Source organism: Vitis riparia, chromosome 19 (genome assembly GCF_004353265.1).
Source record: "Vitis riparia cultivar Riparia Gloire de Montpellier isolate 1030 chromosome 19, EGFV_Vit.rip_1.0, whole genome shotgun sequence".
NCBI classification, from domain to species: Eukaryota; Viridiplantae; Streptophyta; class Magnoliopsida; order Vitales; family Vitaceae; genus Vitis; species Vitis riparia.
In genome coordinates, this window is record NC_048449.1 from 6,426,834 (window position 1) to 6,442,414 (window position 15,581).

Below are 15,581 nucleotides of genomic sequence, written 5' to 3' on the forward strand. Positions count from 1 at the left end.
TGCTGTTTGGTGGCCCAGAAAGCTGGGGAAAGGAGAATAGCCAATCAACAGCAGTATGCATTGTATCGTATGATAGATCCCCCCACCATTCACAGCTATGTTTCCACAAAAAATAAAAAATAAAATAGAGGAAAGGAAATGCAGAGACAGTACTTCCACAAAAAATTATGAAGATTTTTATTGATATTAAACCATGAAAAAAATAATCCTTCTTTGTATTTCATGTTTAACTGTTACAATCCACAAAAATTGGTAGTACAACATATGAAAGTCTTACAAAGAATGTTTTGGATATACAAATAATGAACTCATACAACAATTGCTTCCTCTGGAACATTTTCTGGCTGGAGCAGGAGCAAAATAATCCTGTCTTTGAACTCCAAGTCAAGATTTATGCGGAAGTATATTATCATCTTGCTAATCAAGTCACAGCATGCAAACTTAACAACCTCTGATTATTTTGTGACGATCCAAAAAATCATTTATTTTCATCTGAAGCTCATGTATAAATTCCAATCTTTCTAAACCTTCTTGGCCTGCAGTTGCATCATATGAGCAGTGAGTTGTGGGCAAAGACAAGTTCTCTTCAGAAGAAGTGAAAAGGAAACATGGGGAAAATGAAAAAGAAAGAAGCATTATCAAATAGTACACTCTTGTCAAGTTAGTGGCAGAGATGTCCATACAACCTCATCCATGAAATGATCATGTAGCTAATTGATTGATTGGCCACTTCAAAGGCGAGAAAAATTTATGCATGAGGGTATCAAAACTACTGTTGATTTAATTTTATTTTTCTTTTCTTGCTAAAATATGAAACTTGTGTTACATGAACACATAATGTATGTGAAGTACTTGTGCAAGGCATGATATAAAAAGGGTATAGATATGGATATGTGCAACATGTTTATTGGTGGCATATTTAACCCAACAGGTGACCAGTTCCTAGTTCATTTTCAATAAACTTATATATATTTTAGCTATATACTTCAATTTATTCACTGGGATTGAAAGAGAAAGAATGCAAATCAGGATATATAACTGTGTGTCCTCATGGCCTAAGATCTATCGACTAAACAAATCTGGCATTCAAACAAACACCAACATCCAACATTTGTACCTGAATCCATGTGACATGAATATGAAACATACTAGATTGAAAAATGTCTAGATAATTTGTTTCAAAATGAGGATCTATATGCAAATTAATCATGATGAGCCAATGAGCCAATTGACATATAGGCCTGTTGTCTGGACACATATCTAGCCACCTCTGCAAAAGGATTTTCCTGATACTTAGAATTTCCATTGTCCTGTGAAACTTGTCCAAGAGCATTTGTACACACAATAATAGGATTAACAGCAGAGAGTCAAGTAAACTAGGGAGCATTGAATGCTTGAACAAATTTTGATGTTGTTTTTAGTTTCTCCTGAATTTTGTAACTCATTAAGCCTTCATTAATATGTCAACTAAGTTTAATATGCCAGCGTTTTCATATTTTGCTGTCCATTTTTTTTCTAACATCTAGGAGATTCAAAATGTAACGTTCAGTATAATCCACCACAACAATCGAAGGAAATTACAGTACCTTTTTTAGATATTTCCTGTGAAGTTTCATTGCCCCGGTGCAAGCCTTTTTGGCATCCAGATTCCCGGTTATGTCATTCAATATCTGAAAAGGATTTTCAAGAAGGGAAGGAAACTGAATGAAGTGAGTACCAAAGTAAAGTTGCAGAACTGAAGCTTAAAATTTTGTGAGTTGAAGCAAAGCTACTAGGAAGATTGGATTGTTTTACCAAAATAAAATGAACAAAAAATGCTTTATAATTATCCAACTAATTGGAACTTTGTGCTCTGATATTTTTCTCCAGGATTGAAAATTTTTATTGGGAATACATTAGTAATATTAAAAAAAGAATAAAAAATAAAAAATAAAAGCCTCAAACCATGTGATGATGAAAATAATAACTTCAAATCCAAAGTTTCTAATGAAAATAGGGACAAGTAGAATAACTTGGCAACACATTTTCTGAAGCAATAACCACAATAAAGGAACACACCAAACCAAGTTTTAACCGAAAAAGGGGAAAACTTTGTAACAAATACGCAAAAAACAAAAATGAATATATAAATAAATAAATAAAATATCTAAGGTTAGTAACTGATTTTTACCATCAGCCTAAAAAATGATTTACAAACTGAAGATTTCTAAAGCTTTGCAAGTAATTATCAAGCTGACCTTAACAACATCATCCAACCCCCGAGCTTCTGTAAGTAGCTTTGAGCTCTTCTCTTTCAAGACACTGGCAACAAGGAAAACAGAAATGGGGAGGGGAGCTTCTCCATTTTTTATTTTATTTTTCATATTTTCCCTCTCAAACTTTCCATACTGGTGCATCGACTTTGGTTTTCCTTTAGATCCCTCAGCTTTTTCATTAGCTGAGTCAGTCTCTTCATACATGGAGAAGAAATCTGGATCATACTCCAAAGCCCACATCATCTGTTAAAAGCTCAACATCCATACATACAAAAGGATCAGAGGAAAGAAGAAATTTCATGTTCAACAATCAGAGTTCTGGAAAATTGGACCAATTGGGTCAGTCATCTATCGTCAGGATTGCTTTTTTTCCCATTCCTTTAGACCATACTTATCAACCTTACAAACAGACACAACCCTAGTAAAAACCAATACTCTAATTGAAACTCCTTTCAAATAAAGGAACCAAAATATAAAAACAATATTTTTAAATGCTCCAGTATACCTGTTGGTACTATACGAGATAGAAATGGTAACTCCAGCAATTTCTTTGTCATCAATACCTCCTAATTTCCCCAAATTGGTTGTTTCAACACTTTTCAATGGTTATATAGGTATCCAAAGTATGAAATGATTTCAAAAATATTTCGTTAAGATGTGACTGAATTTTATGGTTACACGGAATCATAGAATTCTCTGATATTTCAGCTAATTTCAAGTAATTTATTTCTATTAGAAATTTTTATATCTTGTTTACGTGTATCTTTTGTAGATATAGCTAACTGTATATTTATATTGTTTTTATAGGCAAATAAGAATATACATAGATATGATATAACTATATATCTATGTTACACTCTGGGTGTTGTTCTCCTGTGTTTAATTTGCAAAAAATTGTTGTCTAATTGGATTTAAAAAATTTCTCTCACCCTATTAAAATGTAGGATGTTTCTTCTATAAAAGAATAACCTCGAAAATTTTAAAAAGTAGCAAGAGAAATATGGCTCCTGGATTCACAGGTAAAAGTAGATGCTGACCAAGGACAATGCAAAAGAAAGAAAAAGAAAGTTTTGTTGTCTAGTAGTATACATGTGCATGGACTTCCATTGAAATCCTCTCTTTATTCTTAATAAATGGTCATATCCCAGGTTGACTAAATTTGCATTAAGTTATAGTAAATATACTAAGTACGAAAAAATTGTGCCTCAATTGCTTGAACAAAATTTATCCTGCTTGTAAACCGACACTTCTCAATTTTCAGATTTGACAAGACCAAGTCCTTCCATCAGAAATATATATGTATATATATATATGTATATATATATAAATGGAAAAAAATTTGAGATTATCAGAGTCTGGTGTTTCAAGGAATAGAATCAAGCAATCCAGAACATGGCTCTCCTTTCAATAAGCTAATTTTGAATATTGGAAAGGTCAAACAGAGGCCAAATCCTACCTCCCAAAGATACAATGAGTCACCAAAAGAAAATTCTCTGCGAAACAAAACCATAAGCATTCGGAAAGCAAATAGATAGTCACCTCCACCTAGTGTCTCTGTACAATAAGATCAAAATATGAACTTTTTATATGATGAGTATAGAATTATATCAAAAGGTAAATGAGAAAAAATAAAAAATAAAGAACTCATAACAACTTACATAGAATAAATTTAAGGATATAGGATAAAGAAATGGGAAATAAAAATATTCTTAAACAGTTAAAACTGAAGTTGGCTATACCTAGGATGCATCCCAGTGATCTAAACTTATTTATGCTAATTCTGGGGAAGAAATCATTCTGGGCTAATCCTAATCATAGGTGTAGGAATAAGAAGGGCATGGATGAGTTTAGCAACTAAACTAACCAAATAAAGTGCTAAGATTTTCAAGGATTGGAAGGCATAAGAAGGTTTCCATTAATCAGTCCATCTAGTAAACTTGTTCTTGAATTTTCTTTTTGGAATGTTAAGAGGCCAGATGTGCGTATGGGTGGGTGTGAGAGTTCTTCCTCAATTGAGTCATATACAAATTCCAAGTGACATGCTTGTAACATAAATTTCAAGGGACCATCATATGATGGAGCAAGCAGAAACAAAAGTCAGACTGATGCCCAAGTCACAGGCCTAAAATGACATGAACATTTCAGGATAAAACATAGATAATAAACTAAAATATAAGGAGTAAAAAGGCATGAATTAAAGACAATACCTAAGTGCTGATGAAGTTTTGGATCAATAACTTGAGTAATTAAAGCTAAATTACTAAGCTGTGTCTCCACTCCAACAGAGCTGTCGGTGCATCTGAAATTCCCTCGCTTCAAAATTTCAAATAACAACACAGATCATGAGCAACTTGGAATTAAATTAAAAAGGAAAAAAAGATTTGATGAAATCACAAACTAATATAATTCATTGAGTACAATGTTTAACATATCATATAGTCAGAAACATAGCAAGACTACTTCTCAATGAAGCAGGAAGATTTTACAGATAACATGGAGAGGAAGATTTCACAAGCCTCAGTATCATGTGGATGGACAAATTGTGCATAGCCAGACAACTTAACACCGAAAACCAATAAAATAGGATAGGTTTCCTACCCATCAGCTGGTATCATCCAAGGTTAAGACAGGCCCCTCTTCTACCCCCAGTGCCTCCAACGAATTTGGCAATAGTTCATAAAAAGTTAATTTCAGGTTTGGGACTGGTAGTAAATAATCTCAAACCTTGATGAATCGTGCTCCAATCAAGGTTGATGGATCATACTTTAACAAAGTAATTTGGAAAAAGGAATATTGACATAACTAAGGCATATGTTCCTTGGGAGAGTTTGAAATATTGCCATGTTGCTATAACTCAATTTCAAATTCTAATATGCTGAAGGAGGAATCTGGAGGAGAAAATTTAAGATGAATTAAAGCCATCTAACATCACCAGGCCTTTGAGGTAGTGATCTGATTCTATCTTACAAAGAGCAAGGACAAGACTTCCATGACAATGTCAAAGCCAATGTGTTCACCGTGCAATAGGCAAACAAGAGCAGAACAGGGACGAAAGTGTTGCTTTCCCAAAAATAGGTCAAACTAATAAATCCATGAAAAAATTCATTGGAAAAAAGAAAAGAAAAGAAACCCTCAAGGAAGAGACGAGACAACATCCTGCAATCCATGCAGAAGAGGAAAGGAGACTGAAGGCATAAGAGGCCAAGAGGACACAACTAGTAGCTGTAGATAACAGTGTGCAAATTGTTCTACATCAATTCTGAAGAAACACATTCAGAGACTGGAGAAGAGAGAAACAAATTTAACAGAATAGATCTAACAATCTCCTCAACTTTGCAGTTCACTGGAAAAAATCTAATAAAAATCAGAATATTACTGTAGCCTTTCACACAATAGGTCCTCAAAGCATATCCCACAACTAAAGCAGAAATCAAGTGTGCTCGACAATTGAAATATTATTCAATTAAAAAGAAGTACCAATCTGCGCATCAAATGTTCAAAGCACCAAAATGCATCTGCTTCGTCTTCAAGAAGCATTATCATTGGGGAGCAGAGATCACTCATGCCTGCCAAGCATTTTAATAAAGTTCAGACTTCAGAACAAGCAATTTGTTGCAAAAATTAGATACAACACTTATATCAAACCCTGTTAGTTGCAAAAATTAGGTAGCCTCTTTACCATCTGTCGCCTATCCAGTTTGAAAACCACTTAAAATTTTGTGGGAGAGGGATGAACTATATACTACAAACTAATATTTTTCATCATTTTAGTGAGTCACAATTATAAAATAAAGTTCATTTGATAGCCCACCTTGACAGTAGCCAATATCTGTGTCTATCCATGCATAAACAGCTAGAATATCCCAAAGTTTTGCCAGATTTTCTTGCTTCTCATAAAAAACTAATGTCCTGTCAGTGCGAACCACATCGAGACCTAACATAATATGAATCCAATGATAAAGAATTACAAAAATCCAAAACATAAATGTTGGAAATACAAAAAATATGCCACAAGTTAATGTAAAAGTTATTGGAACCAGCATGATATGCATAACTACAATGAATTCTTACCAGGAAAACAATTGATGATTTAAACCTCAAACAAGAACCAAAACATTAAAGGGGTGTGGTTTGAAACCAAAAAGGGAAAAAGAAAGAGACAAACTTAGTGGATTAAATACCTTTTTTCTTTCTGTGATAAGCAATGAAATATGTATATAAATGTAAAGGAAAGATGTACACCAGAGCAATGAGTCATACACTTTTTTTGAAATCCATTACTTTTTTCTCAAATAATTGGGGGTAGTTCCACCCACCAAAAAAAGGGTCACATACATTTCCATTAATCATGTATATAAAGAATGCAAAAAAACTTAGAACTATTTACATCAACTATAATAAAATAGTTACAACAAAGTCAATTGAAACAAATGAAATTGTGGACAGGAATCAGAAAAGGAAATTCTGGGGGCAGTTGATGAAAGAAGGCAACATCTGGGTTTCCTATTGAGCAGGTTTCCCAAAATAAATAAATAAATAAAAAGGTAACAAGATCAAATAATCAGGGTTCTCTTATAAATGAGAGGTAGATGTCCTCAAAATAAGGGGAAAACTAGAGCAAAAAGAATAGAGCAGAGAAAGAGAGCAAGAAATAGAGGGGATAACTGAAAGAGACATTGCAAGCTTCTCAAGCACATCATTCTGCAAATCCAAGTTCAAGTAGTTTCACCTGAGGTGATGTGCTGGCATAACCTTCTTGGTCATCCTACCCTTTAGTTTTTTGTCGTAACTTTCTTGAATTGTTTTCTTGATTGAGCATGAAACATGTGACACAATAGAAATGCTGCTCCTAGAATTCCGATCCAATATATGGGGCCACATAGATTACTTCTTTTGGCTTGAAGTGCTTCCTTACATTTGCAGGTGACTGCTCCCATATTATTTTGATTTCCCTTCTTAAACAAGAAAGTCATGTCTTCTCTCTCCTAAGATTAGGGATGCAAATTAATGGGAAAATTAAAATTTTCATCCAGATAATGAGGGAGTTCATCTATGGTGACCTAGGATCTTATCAAAAGAAGGGTCAACAAGAAAACATCTTGACAAAACACCAAAACCAAATGGAGTTGCTGAATAAAAAGGCCAATACCCTTTGGAAGTTAACAGGCTCTCTTTTTGTTATGAATATTACTAAAGTGCATTGATCTAATGCCATCTGAAGTCGCCTATCCTACATAATTGAACCACCACTGAAGTTTTTAATCTTACAATTGACATCAACTGGAAGTTCTTTTTACTGGAAATCTTTATTTCAGTCTGTAGATATGTTTGCATTATCCATTTTTCCAGTAAGTTCCACAGTAAATTTGAACCTTAAGCCTTAAAACATATTTGTTTCAAGTACTTGCATCCAGCTAACTGCAAGCATTCTTTCCCCTGGATGTCACCTTTTTTGAATCTGTCACTTTTTTTCTGACTTGAGAGACACCAATTGAGAGGTAAAACAAGAGAAAATTATCTCTGCTAGTTGCACTTCTTGCTATTCCTATTCCACCTCCTAATACTTATAGAAATGATAGTGACCTCCAAAAGAATTGAGGTATTGATTTATTATGACAAAGGCAAAGAAATAACCCATCAACCTTATTGAACTCTGATTTTCTTAAGACATGCTGCACCACAAACATTTTTTTTTTAGAAGAGTACCTAAAGACAAAATAGGACAGTTCAAGCTGGGTATTCCTGGGCCACAAAATGAAAAAGGCAAATAAAAACCTCAGAGTGCTGGGTATTGGGCCACAAAAAATTAAGCTATTAGGAATTTTAAGGTAATAAAATAGGACAGTTCAAGCTTAGACCACAATCCCAAGACTGAAAAATATGCTTTCAGGAGACAATTTAGAATCATCATGTTTTACCTGTGCATGAAGGTGGAGAAATGATTGATGGATTGTCCATGCCAAATTAGTACAAGATGTGGGAGTACAGTGGTAATACCAAGCATTGTTTGATAAGCAGGAGTGGAACATAGAAAATACTAAAGAGAAATATGCATGTAATAACAATGGATACCACCAACCTATTTGATGTAGTGTAAGCTTCCACTGGATTTCTTTCTTGTCAATTGGAGGATGATTAATTGGTTTCTTTGTTTCCGAGCTGTTGGAAGTAGAAAGCTCTGAGTCTTCAGCATCACCATTATCATGAGGTAAAGCCGAACCCTTCTGCGGATTTGCTTCAAGAAGTACCAAAGGATCTTGAATGGGCTGACCATCCTCAGTAATGATAGGTGCTGTGATATATCTGCCACTCCCAATAACAGGAAACATTTGGCAGCACTGTTCCTTCCATTTAGCATATTGTTCCCTGAAGATGTAGCAATAAGAATGGCACTTTACCAAACAATATCCTAGGAAGTCAGAATAAAAATAGAGACCAAAAAAAGAGCATTTGTGTTTCATCAATTTCAACTCCAAAGACAATATATATTTTCAGGGATAAGAAAGCATGAGGTATTTCAATAATTTTAACTAAAAATGATAATGCATGCACAAGCATGAGAATATTTCAACAATTTCAACAGAAAAGATAATACCTATCTGATGAAAGGTAAAGTACTTTTTTCTTTTCCTACTAGCATGTTAAGAGAAACAATAACCAAAGTACATAATTTTTAACTCCATGATGTGGGAAGAATATAGGACCCTGAATTGATAATAGTGTTTTGAAAGAGTAGCACAAAATGAGGCACTTTAATTATTTCAGTGCAGTAAAGTCATTTCCATGGCTTGCTTCAAGAGGATGAAGCTAGCTTTCCAACAATGCAGGTTTGGGCCTCACGTAGAACACCTGAGTTGGAAAAGATTGTGAGCATTGACCATCTGATGTGAAGAGAGAATTCTCACAAACTGATATTTTATGTGCAACTGCAAGGAGGAGTCTTCCAGTCATCTCCTCCTTCATTATTTGGTAGATAGGAGCTGTTCTCTAATTTTCTTCCTTTCTTGGAATTAATTGGGTCTGTCCATGATTGCTTAAAAGAAGACTTATGAGTTTAAAAGTGAAGTAAGATAGTACGGAAGGTTGCTCCCCTTTGAGTAGTTTGGTATATTTGGAATGTGGAGCAGAAGGGAAGGATATTTTGGAGGTTGAATGCTCTTCATTTAAGCTGAAGAATATTACTTTTAGATCTTTTAATGTTTGGAATGGAAGGATATTACTTTGAGATCTTTTAATGTTTGAGATCTTTGAGATCTCCTCATTCTTCGATTAGTTTGGGTGATTCTAGACATAAGAGTAATTGAATTGGTTCTTCCTCTGTTTTTATGTTTCTTTGTCTTCTCTTCTCTCTTTTCTTTCTCCATGGTGTAATTGGATATATCTCTAGTGAGCTTGGGTTTAATGTATTATTGTTTTACTATAAGAAAATATACATAATATACTGGAAAAATAAAATAGCCCACATAGGAAGATAATAAAGCAAAAGTTTGCAGCAAGAAGTGTTCTAAATGTAAAGCAAAGTAGTCTAGATTTTTGTAAAGCTTTTTATTATCACATAGATGTATTAAAAAACCAAACTCCAAAAGCTTCATTCAAGAAATTCTATTCTACAAAGTTCCAAGCATGCAAGCACAACTCATTAAACAATTTGGCATACCTGATGCACATGTACACATGGTAAGGCATAAAGCTACAAAGATATACTGCATCTACTTGACTATAATGAAAGATAAATAAGAATTGAGTTTGATAGTTAACATGAATGGCTTCTGGGTGAAAAAAACCAATAACTCTTTGTTTTTCAACAACTTTATCAACTTCCATTAGTGTACGGTTTCCCCTTTCTTTTAGTCAAACATAAGGTTTTTGAACAGATAAAAAATATTTTAAACTGACCAATTTTGTTCCAAAAATAACCTTCCCATGTTATCATCGTCTTCGATCCCTCTTTTTTCTTTAAAAAATACTTTAAATGAACATTAAAATCTGGAATGTTGTTATGGGAGTTTGAACCAAGTAAATGAAAAAACAACAAATATCGGTGGGATAAGTATGGAAACGGCATCAGTCATTGAACAAGTCCAGTGTCCTGATAGTGATGATCAGAAACCAGCTCAGTTTCCCTCGAAATCATTATTGTGTTAAATACTATACTTATTAAATAAATTATTCTTCCAATCCCCCACTCCAAGTGGAAGTATGACCCTAAGATAATACACTACCTGCTGCTTCTCCATTATCCCTTCTTTATGTGCCACTAGAAAACTTAATATTTGATACAAAGATTCAAGGGTCATAATCACTCAAATCGAGCTCAGGAAGCATTCTACCTTCGACGTTGCCGTATTTGCTCTCTTTCCTCATATGTGCTCTTTGGATCATAACAACCAAGCAGAAATTCCCAAACTTCTCCTCTAATTGTTGGATGGATTCCCTAATTTGAAAAGAAAAAGACAATCTCCAGCGTGAACCCTTGCAAATTGTAACTTTCTTTTATGAATAGCTAAAAATAAATGAAAGAAACATGTCAACAGTGCATAGGAGATTTTATATGTGCATCAGCATACATCATCTCACAAACAGAGTAAGAATTCAAAATAAAAATAAAAATAAATAAAAAGAAAAAAGAAGAAGATGAAGACACACAGCCTAAGCAATATAAAAAGCTTTCATTTAATAAGACAGGTTCCTAAACTGTGTTCTAACCCTTCCAGAAATGACGATGCTACATTTTAAGCACAGCATGCAGGACAAGTTTTTGTTCTAAATTTCCAGCCAAACTTTTACTATTAATTTGAAGAGGATATCAATGTTTTCTCCAACAATGTTGTCCATAATTTATCAGTAAAGCAGGGTAGTAATATAAAGGCATCTGGATAGGAACATAATCATTACAAAACCGAGAATTGAGAATCTGGTACGGAACTAAGGCCATTTTTGACAGAGGGATATGCCAAAGCTCAATAACATTAGGGTATGAGAGTTCAACTTATTTAGGATATACTAGAGAAACAAATAAAACTAAGGTGGTATTTGTTTTATTTACTTTTTGCTTAAAGCAACTTAGTCTCAGATTTCAGATTATTATTATTATTGTTTTTTTTCTAAATGGCAAAAGTAACCTGTTGAAACTAACCAACATAACTAAAGGGTTCTGTTGATTTTTTTCTTTTACTTTTAATATTTAATAGAATAAAATATTTAAAAACCAACCAACTTAATACTTAACACTATTAAACACCATCTAACTCTCTCCCTTTTGGAAACTTCATTTACAAGTAGTTTCATTCACAGAAAGTTTTATATGTTGTGGACTTATCAAAAGTGTACACTTGCTGAATGATTAGTAACAACAATACAATAAATACCATCAACAACATATTGTATTGGCAATTTACTCCAGAAGACTAACTACACAACCAACAAAAAAAATGAAATTTTGGAGGGTTATATTTTTTTCATAATGAGCAGATGCATTAAGAACTGGAAAGGGCAAACCCTGTGTGCACAGAGTGTATAAAATGTAGCATCATCTCTCTTGTACATGCAACACCAATTAGGGATTTCTTTCCTTTACTAACCAAATGAAGAATAGTAGGAATCTTATCCCATACTGCCATCAAGACAAAGGAAACCACCTTATAAGGTCCCACTACACGCCAAACTCCCTTCACCAGGAAATCATCTTTGCAACCACTCATTAGAGCCTCAAAGAAGGCTTTGACAGTGAAAAAATATACTCTTAAATCCTTTTTCAAATCACAGGTCTAAACAACCCCAGCCATCAAACAATCTTCCCAAGAAAGCCTCCACCAGATCTGGCTTCCAATTGTTCACCTCCCTGTTGAGAGTAAATTTAAATACAATCCAGGAAAACCAAAAAAGTAACCATGAAGAAGGATCAGAGATGGTGCAAGTTGAAGGTCCATTAAGGGAAACAGGAACGAAACATAAGGATTGACTTATCAAATCCTGATGATAATGGTTTAACGGCATGAAAGGCTTCCTATATACTGGAACAAAAGAGTAGGGTGCATGTCGTAGATGATGATGATGATGATGAAGAAAATGGCAATGACAATGATATGCTTACTATTGAAAATGAATATTCATTAAAATCTGAGTTCATACATTCAACATGTTCTAAGTCCTATGAGCTCATTTGGCCAATTTCATACACATAAAGAGACATGAAATGCGGTTTAACCAAATTGAATAATGAGACTCTAAGCAGAAATGGTCACATTTGCAAGTAGGAAGCAAAATTAAGTTCTGATTGATTTTTAGGAGAAAAAGTGAGCTATTGAGTTAAATCTCAAGATAACTTCAAAACTCAAGTTTTCAGGACTTCAGAAGAACTGAAATAGAGAAGACAGATAACACGGATCAAGTTTCCCAAGAAGCTACTGATATCCACTAACTTTCCCATACTTCTGTGCAGAATTACCCAACTACATACAAGGCATCTTTCAACCATAAAGATGAACTTACCCCTCTTTGGATTCTACTAAGCATCCTGCTCATTTCAAGATGACCTTCTGGACTAAATGCAGCCTTCCATCTTCTTTCACTTAGAGTTTTTCCAGCCTGCATAAGCAAATTAAAACAGGAGCTTCAATGATTGCCACAGGATAGGAGTGTTCTGGGAGTGTGTGCATATAATTCTAATGTTTCATGCATAAATTTGAAAGTATCAAGAAACATAATCCATCCTTTAATAACAGAATGAAACTTCAATAGTGAGGAAAATCAAATATCCCCAACACTTGATTCATTCCATGGCCATAATCCTATTCATCACAGACTAACAAAATACTTCACTGAAAATCCCAGAAAAAACATGCATTTGAATGTATGAAGAAACATAATCCAACTTTTAATAACAGAATGTAACTTCAGTAGTGAGGAAAATCAAAGATCTGCAGAGTTGATTCATTCCATGGCCATAATCCTATTCAACACAAGCAAACAAAATTCTTCGTTGAAACTCCCAGAACACATCCATTTATAAAGATACAATAAGATAACAAGTTGTTCCTTTGTTTAGATATAGAAAAATAATACAGAGTACCTAAGCTAACTTGCTAGGATAATATAGTTTGTAAATGCTGATAAATAGCATAAAAAGGTGCAAAAATTGGCTACACCTACCTTGATATCCCCCATTCCATTCTGCCACTACAGTTGGCATGTAATAAGCCAACTCTCTGGTATAAAAATGACAAAACTGTCATGCACTTTGAGTTGATCTTTGCATTTGCAACCTTTCAAAAGACTGAGTGTATATTTTCCTGGTGAAGTAAAGTGTGACTACATAGAGAGCAGAATTAGTGATCCATGAATCCCTCATGAACATAGCAGGCATGGTTATGTATCTCTTGATGAGCATAATCCGATGTTCATGAGTATCTAGGCAAATGTATTCAAGAGCCTGCTGAGCAGTAAGATACTCTTGCAACCTAATCTTCTCCATACATGGTGGAAGCTTTTCAATTTTCTTCACTGATGCATCTACTTTAGGGATGAACCACTTTAGTACTAGTGTTGTAAGTATGACCTTTATTCTACATACATTCTTTTATATCTTCCCATAACATTATCATGAGGCCTAAGGTCCCATTGTGTTACAGTGCTTGTCAATTTCAAAAGTCAGTGCAAAATTGCATCATATAAGGAATGTAACTCATACTTTGTAATTTGTTTATTTTACATGATTGGCTTCACAACTGAGGTAAAAAAGAATCTAGTCCCTGATTGAAAAATGGTAAGGACCATAGCCAGTCCAAAATCATCAGCTCAAACCTATATACTGCAGCATAGTAGATGTTCAGAGGCAGGGATGTATTTATGTTGTTTTATTTGGACATAGAACAATTGGAAATTCCATTATCCTCAACAGGCTAAAGGCACAGACATAGCCATGGAAATGGCTTATGGTCAAGAGCATGTTCTCTATGATCATAGTTAACATTTATGATTACAAAGAAATACGGGCATTCCTCAATCAAACTCCACCATGGCTCTGTCCTTCTTATCTTCTATGCAGCTAATGCCCCAGCCAAGAAAGAGGAGGCTACATTAGGTACATGGCCAACATAATATCATCATCAAAACCTTCATGAAATGAATCAAGTTATTTCACCTTTCCCTATAAGGCGTATGATTAAAAAGAAGATATGAACAGAGAGTGAAAAAGGATTCATAGAGCCGAGCCCAAATAATCGGTATTTAAATCTTTATATCATAAAGTTGACTGGTTGGGTAATCTTCATTCAAATCCATTTCAAGTAAACCTCCCTAAACCCAAATTTCATGGTTTCACCTAAAAATCATAATTCTTTCCTCCAATCCTAAAGAAATCCAGCGTCATAAATCTAAATTCCACCCAAATATTATGATTCTTTACTTCTACTACTAATCAAAGAGAATTTCACCCCAAAAAAAAAAAAATTGTTTCCTTACTAATCCTTTGTGGGTGGGGGAGAGCCAACATTATAACCTGAATTTCACCTAAGGATCACTTTTTCTCTAATACAATCAAAGAAACAAACAATAAATTGCAATTATTTTAATCAAACAGAAAAAGAAACACCCAATTCCCAAACTCAATAGAAAACACAAAGAAAACGTAGAAGACAATAATCCAATCGTTCATAAAACACTGGTCAAAATTAAGATAAAAGGCATTGAAATGGGATCAAAGAAACCACAAACCTTGATTTTGAATCGGGTTTTTGGCACATCCGAGCACTCGGCCCTAACCTCGTAGAAGGAATCGGTGGGAGCTCCAGTATCAAACCACATTCCGAAACACCAAAAACACTTTCAGAAAAACAAAATAAAAATACAGCACCAACCCACGAGCTGAATCCCCTTAAAAAGGCAAAGAATGGATCAGAGAGGAAGAGAGAAAGCTTCAAAGGGGACCCAGATCAGGTGCTGGCGAAACCGAGCTGGAAACGAGGACAAGTTCAAAGCGCAAGCATAAACGAATCACATAAAAAAAAAACAAAAAACAAAAAACAAAAAACAGCCGAAAAAAAACTGTTTTTTTTTTTTTTTTTTTACGCTTTCGTCTTCGCCTTTCCCTTTCTTCTTTTTGGGTTAGTTAAGGCGGTGGTTGTGGTTGTGGGTGGCGGAGGTGGTGGTGACACAATCCCACGACACCAAAACAAGAAGGGAAGCTCAATGGGTTGATTTAATGTATACTTTTGTACGTTTCTTTTTCTATTTTTTTTTCCGGCTTGGACAAGTCAAAATGTGTGTTTTTTTTCTCCTATTTGACTACTTTTGATTGGTGGATGAGGATGTTAGAGTGAGCGACAG

At 34.4% G+C, this 15,581-nt stretch overlaps 1 protein-coding gene across 1 annotated transcript; it reads right to left on the minus strand.

Moving 5' to 3' along the window:
* Positions 1-186: 186 nt before the first annotated feature.
* Positions 187-15,440, minus strand: LOC117909182 (GTPase-activating protein GYP7-like). The gene is made up of 11 exons (XM_034823095.1): positions 14,970-15,440; positions 12,747-12,842; positions 10,586-10,689; positions 8,335-8,621; positions 6,067-6,189; positions 5,733-5,821; positions 4,463-4,568; positions 3,712-3,809; positions 2,238-2,498; positions 1,587-1,670; positions 187-536 (listed from the first exon to the last, which is right to left on the minus strand). Exons 1-11 carry the CDS (start codon positions 15,057-15,059, stop codon positions 522-524), a joined length of 1,353 nt encoding a protein of 450 aa, XP_034678986.1. The 5' UTR covers positions 15,060-15,440; the 3' UTR covers positions 187-521.
* Positions 15,441-15,581: the final 141 nt, after the last annotated feature.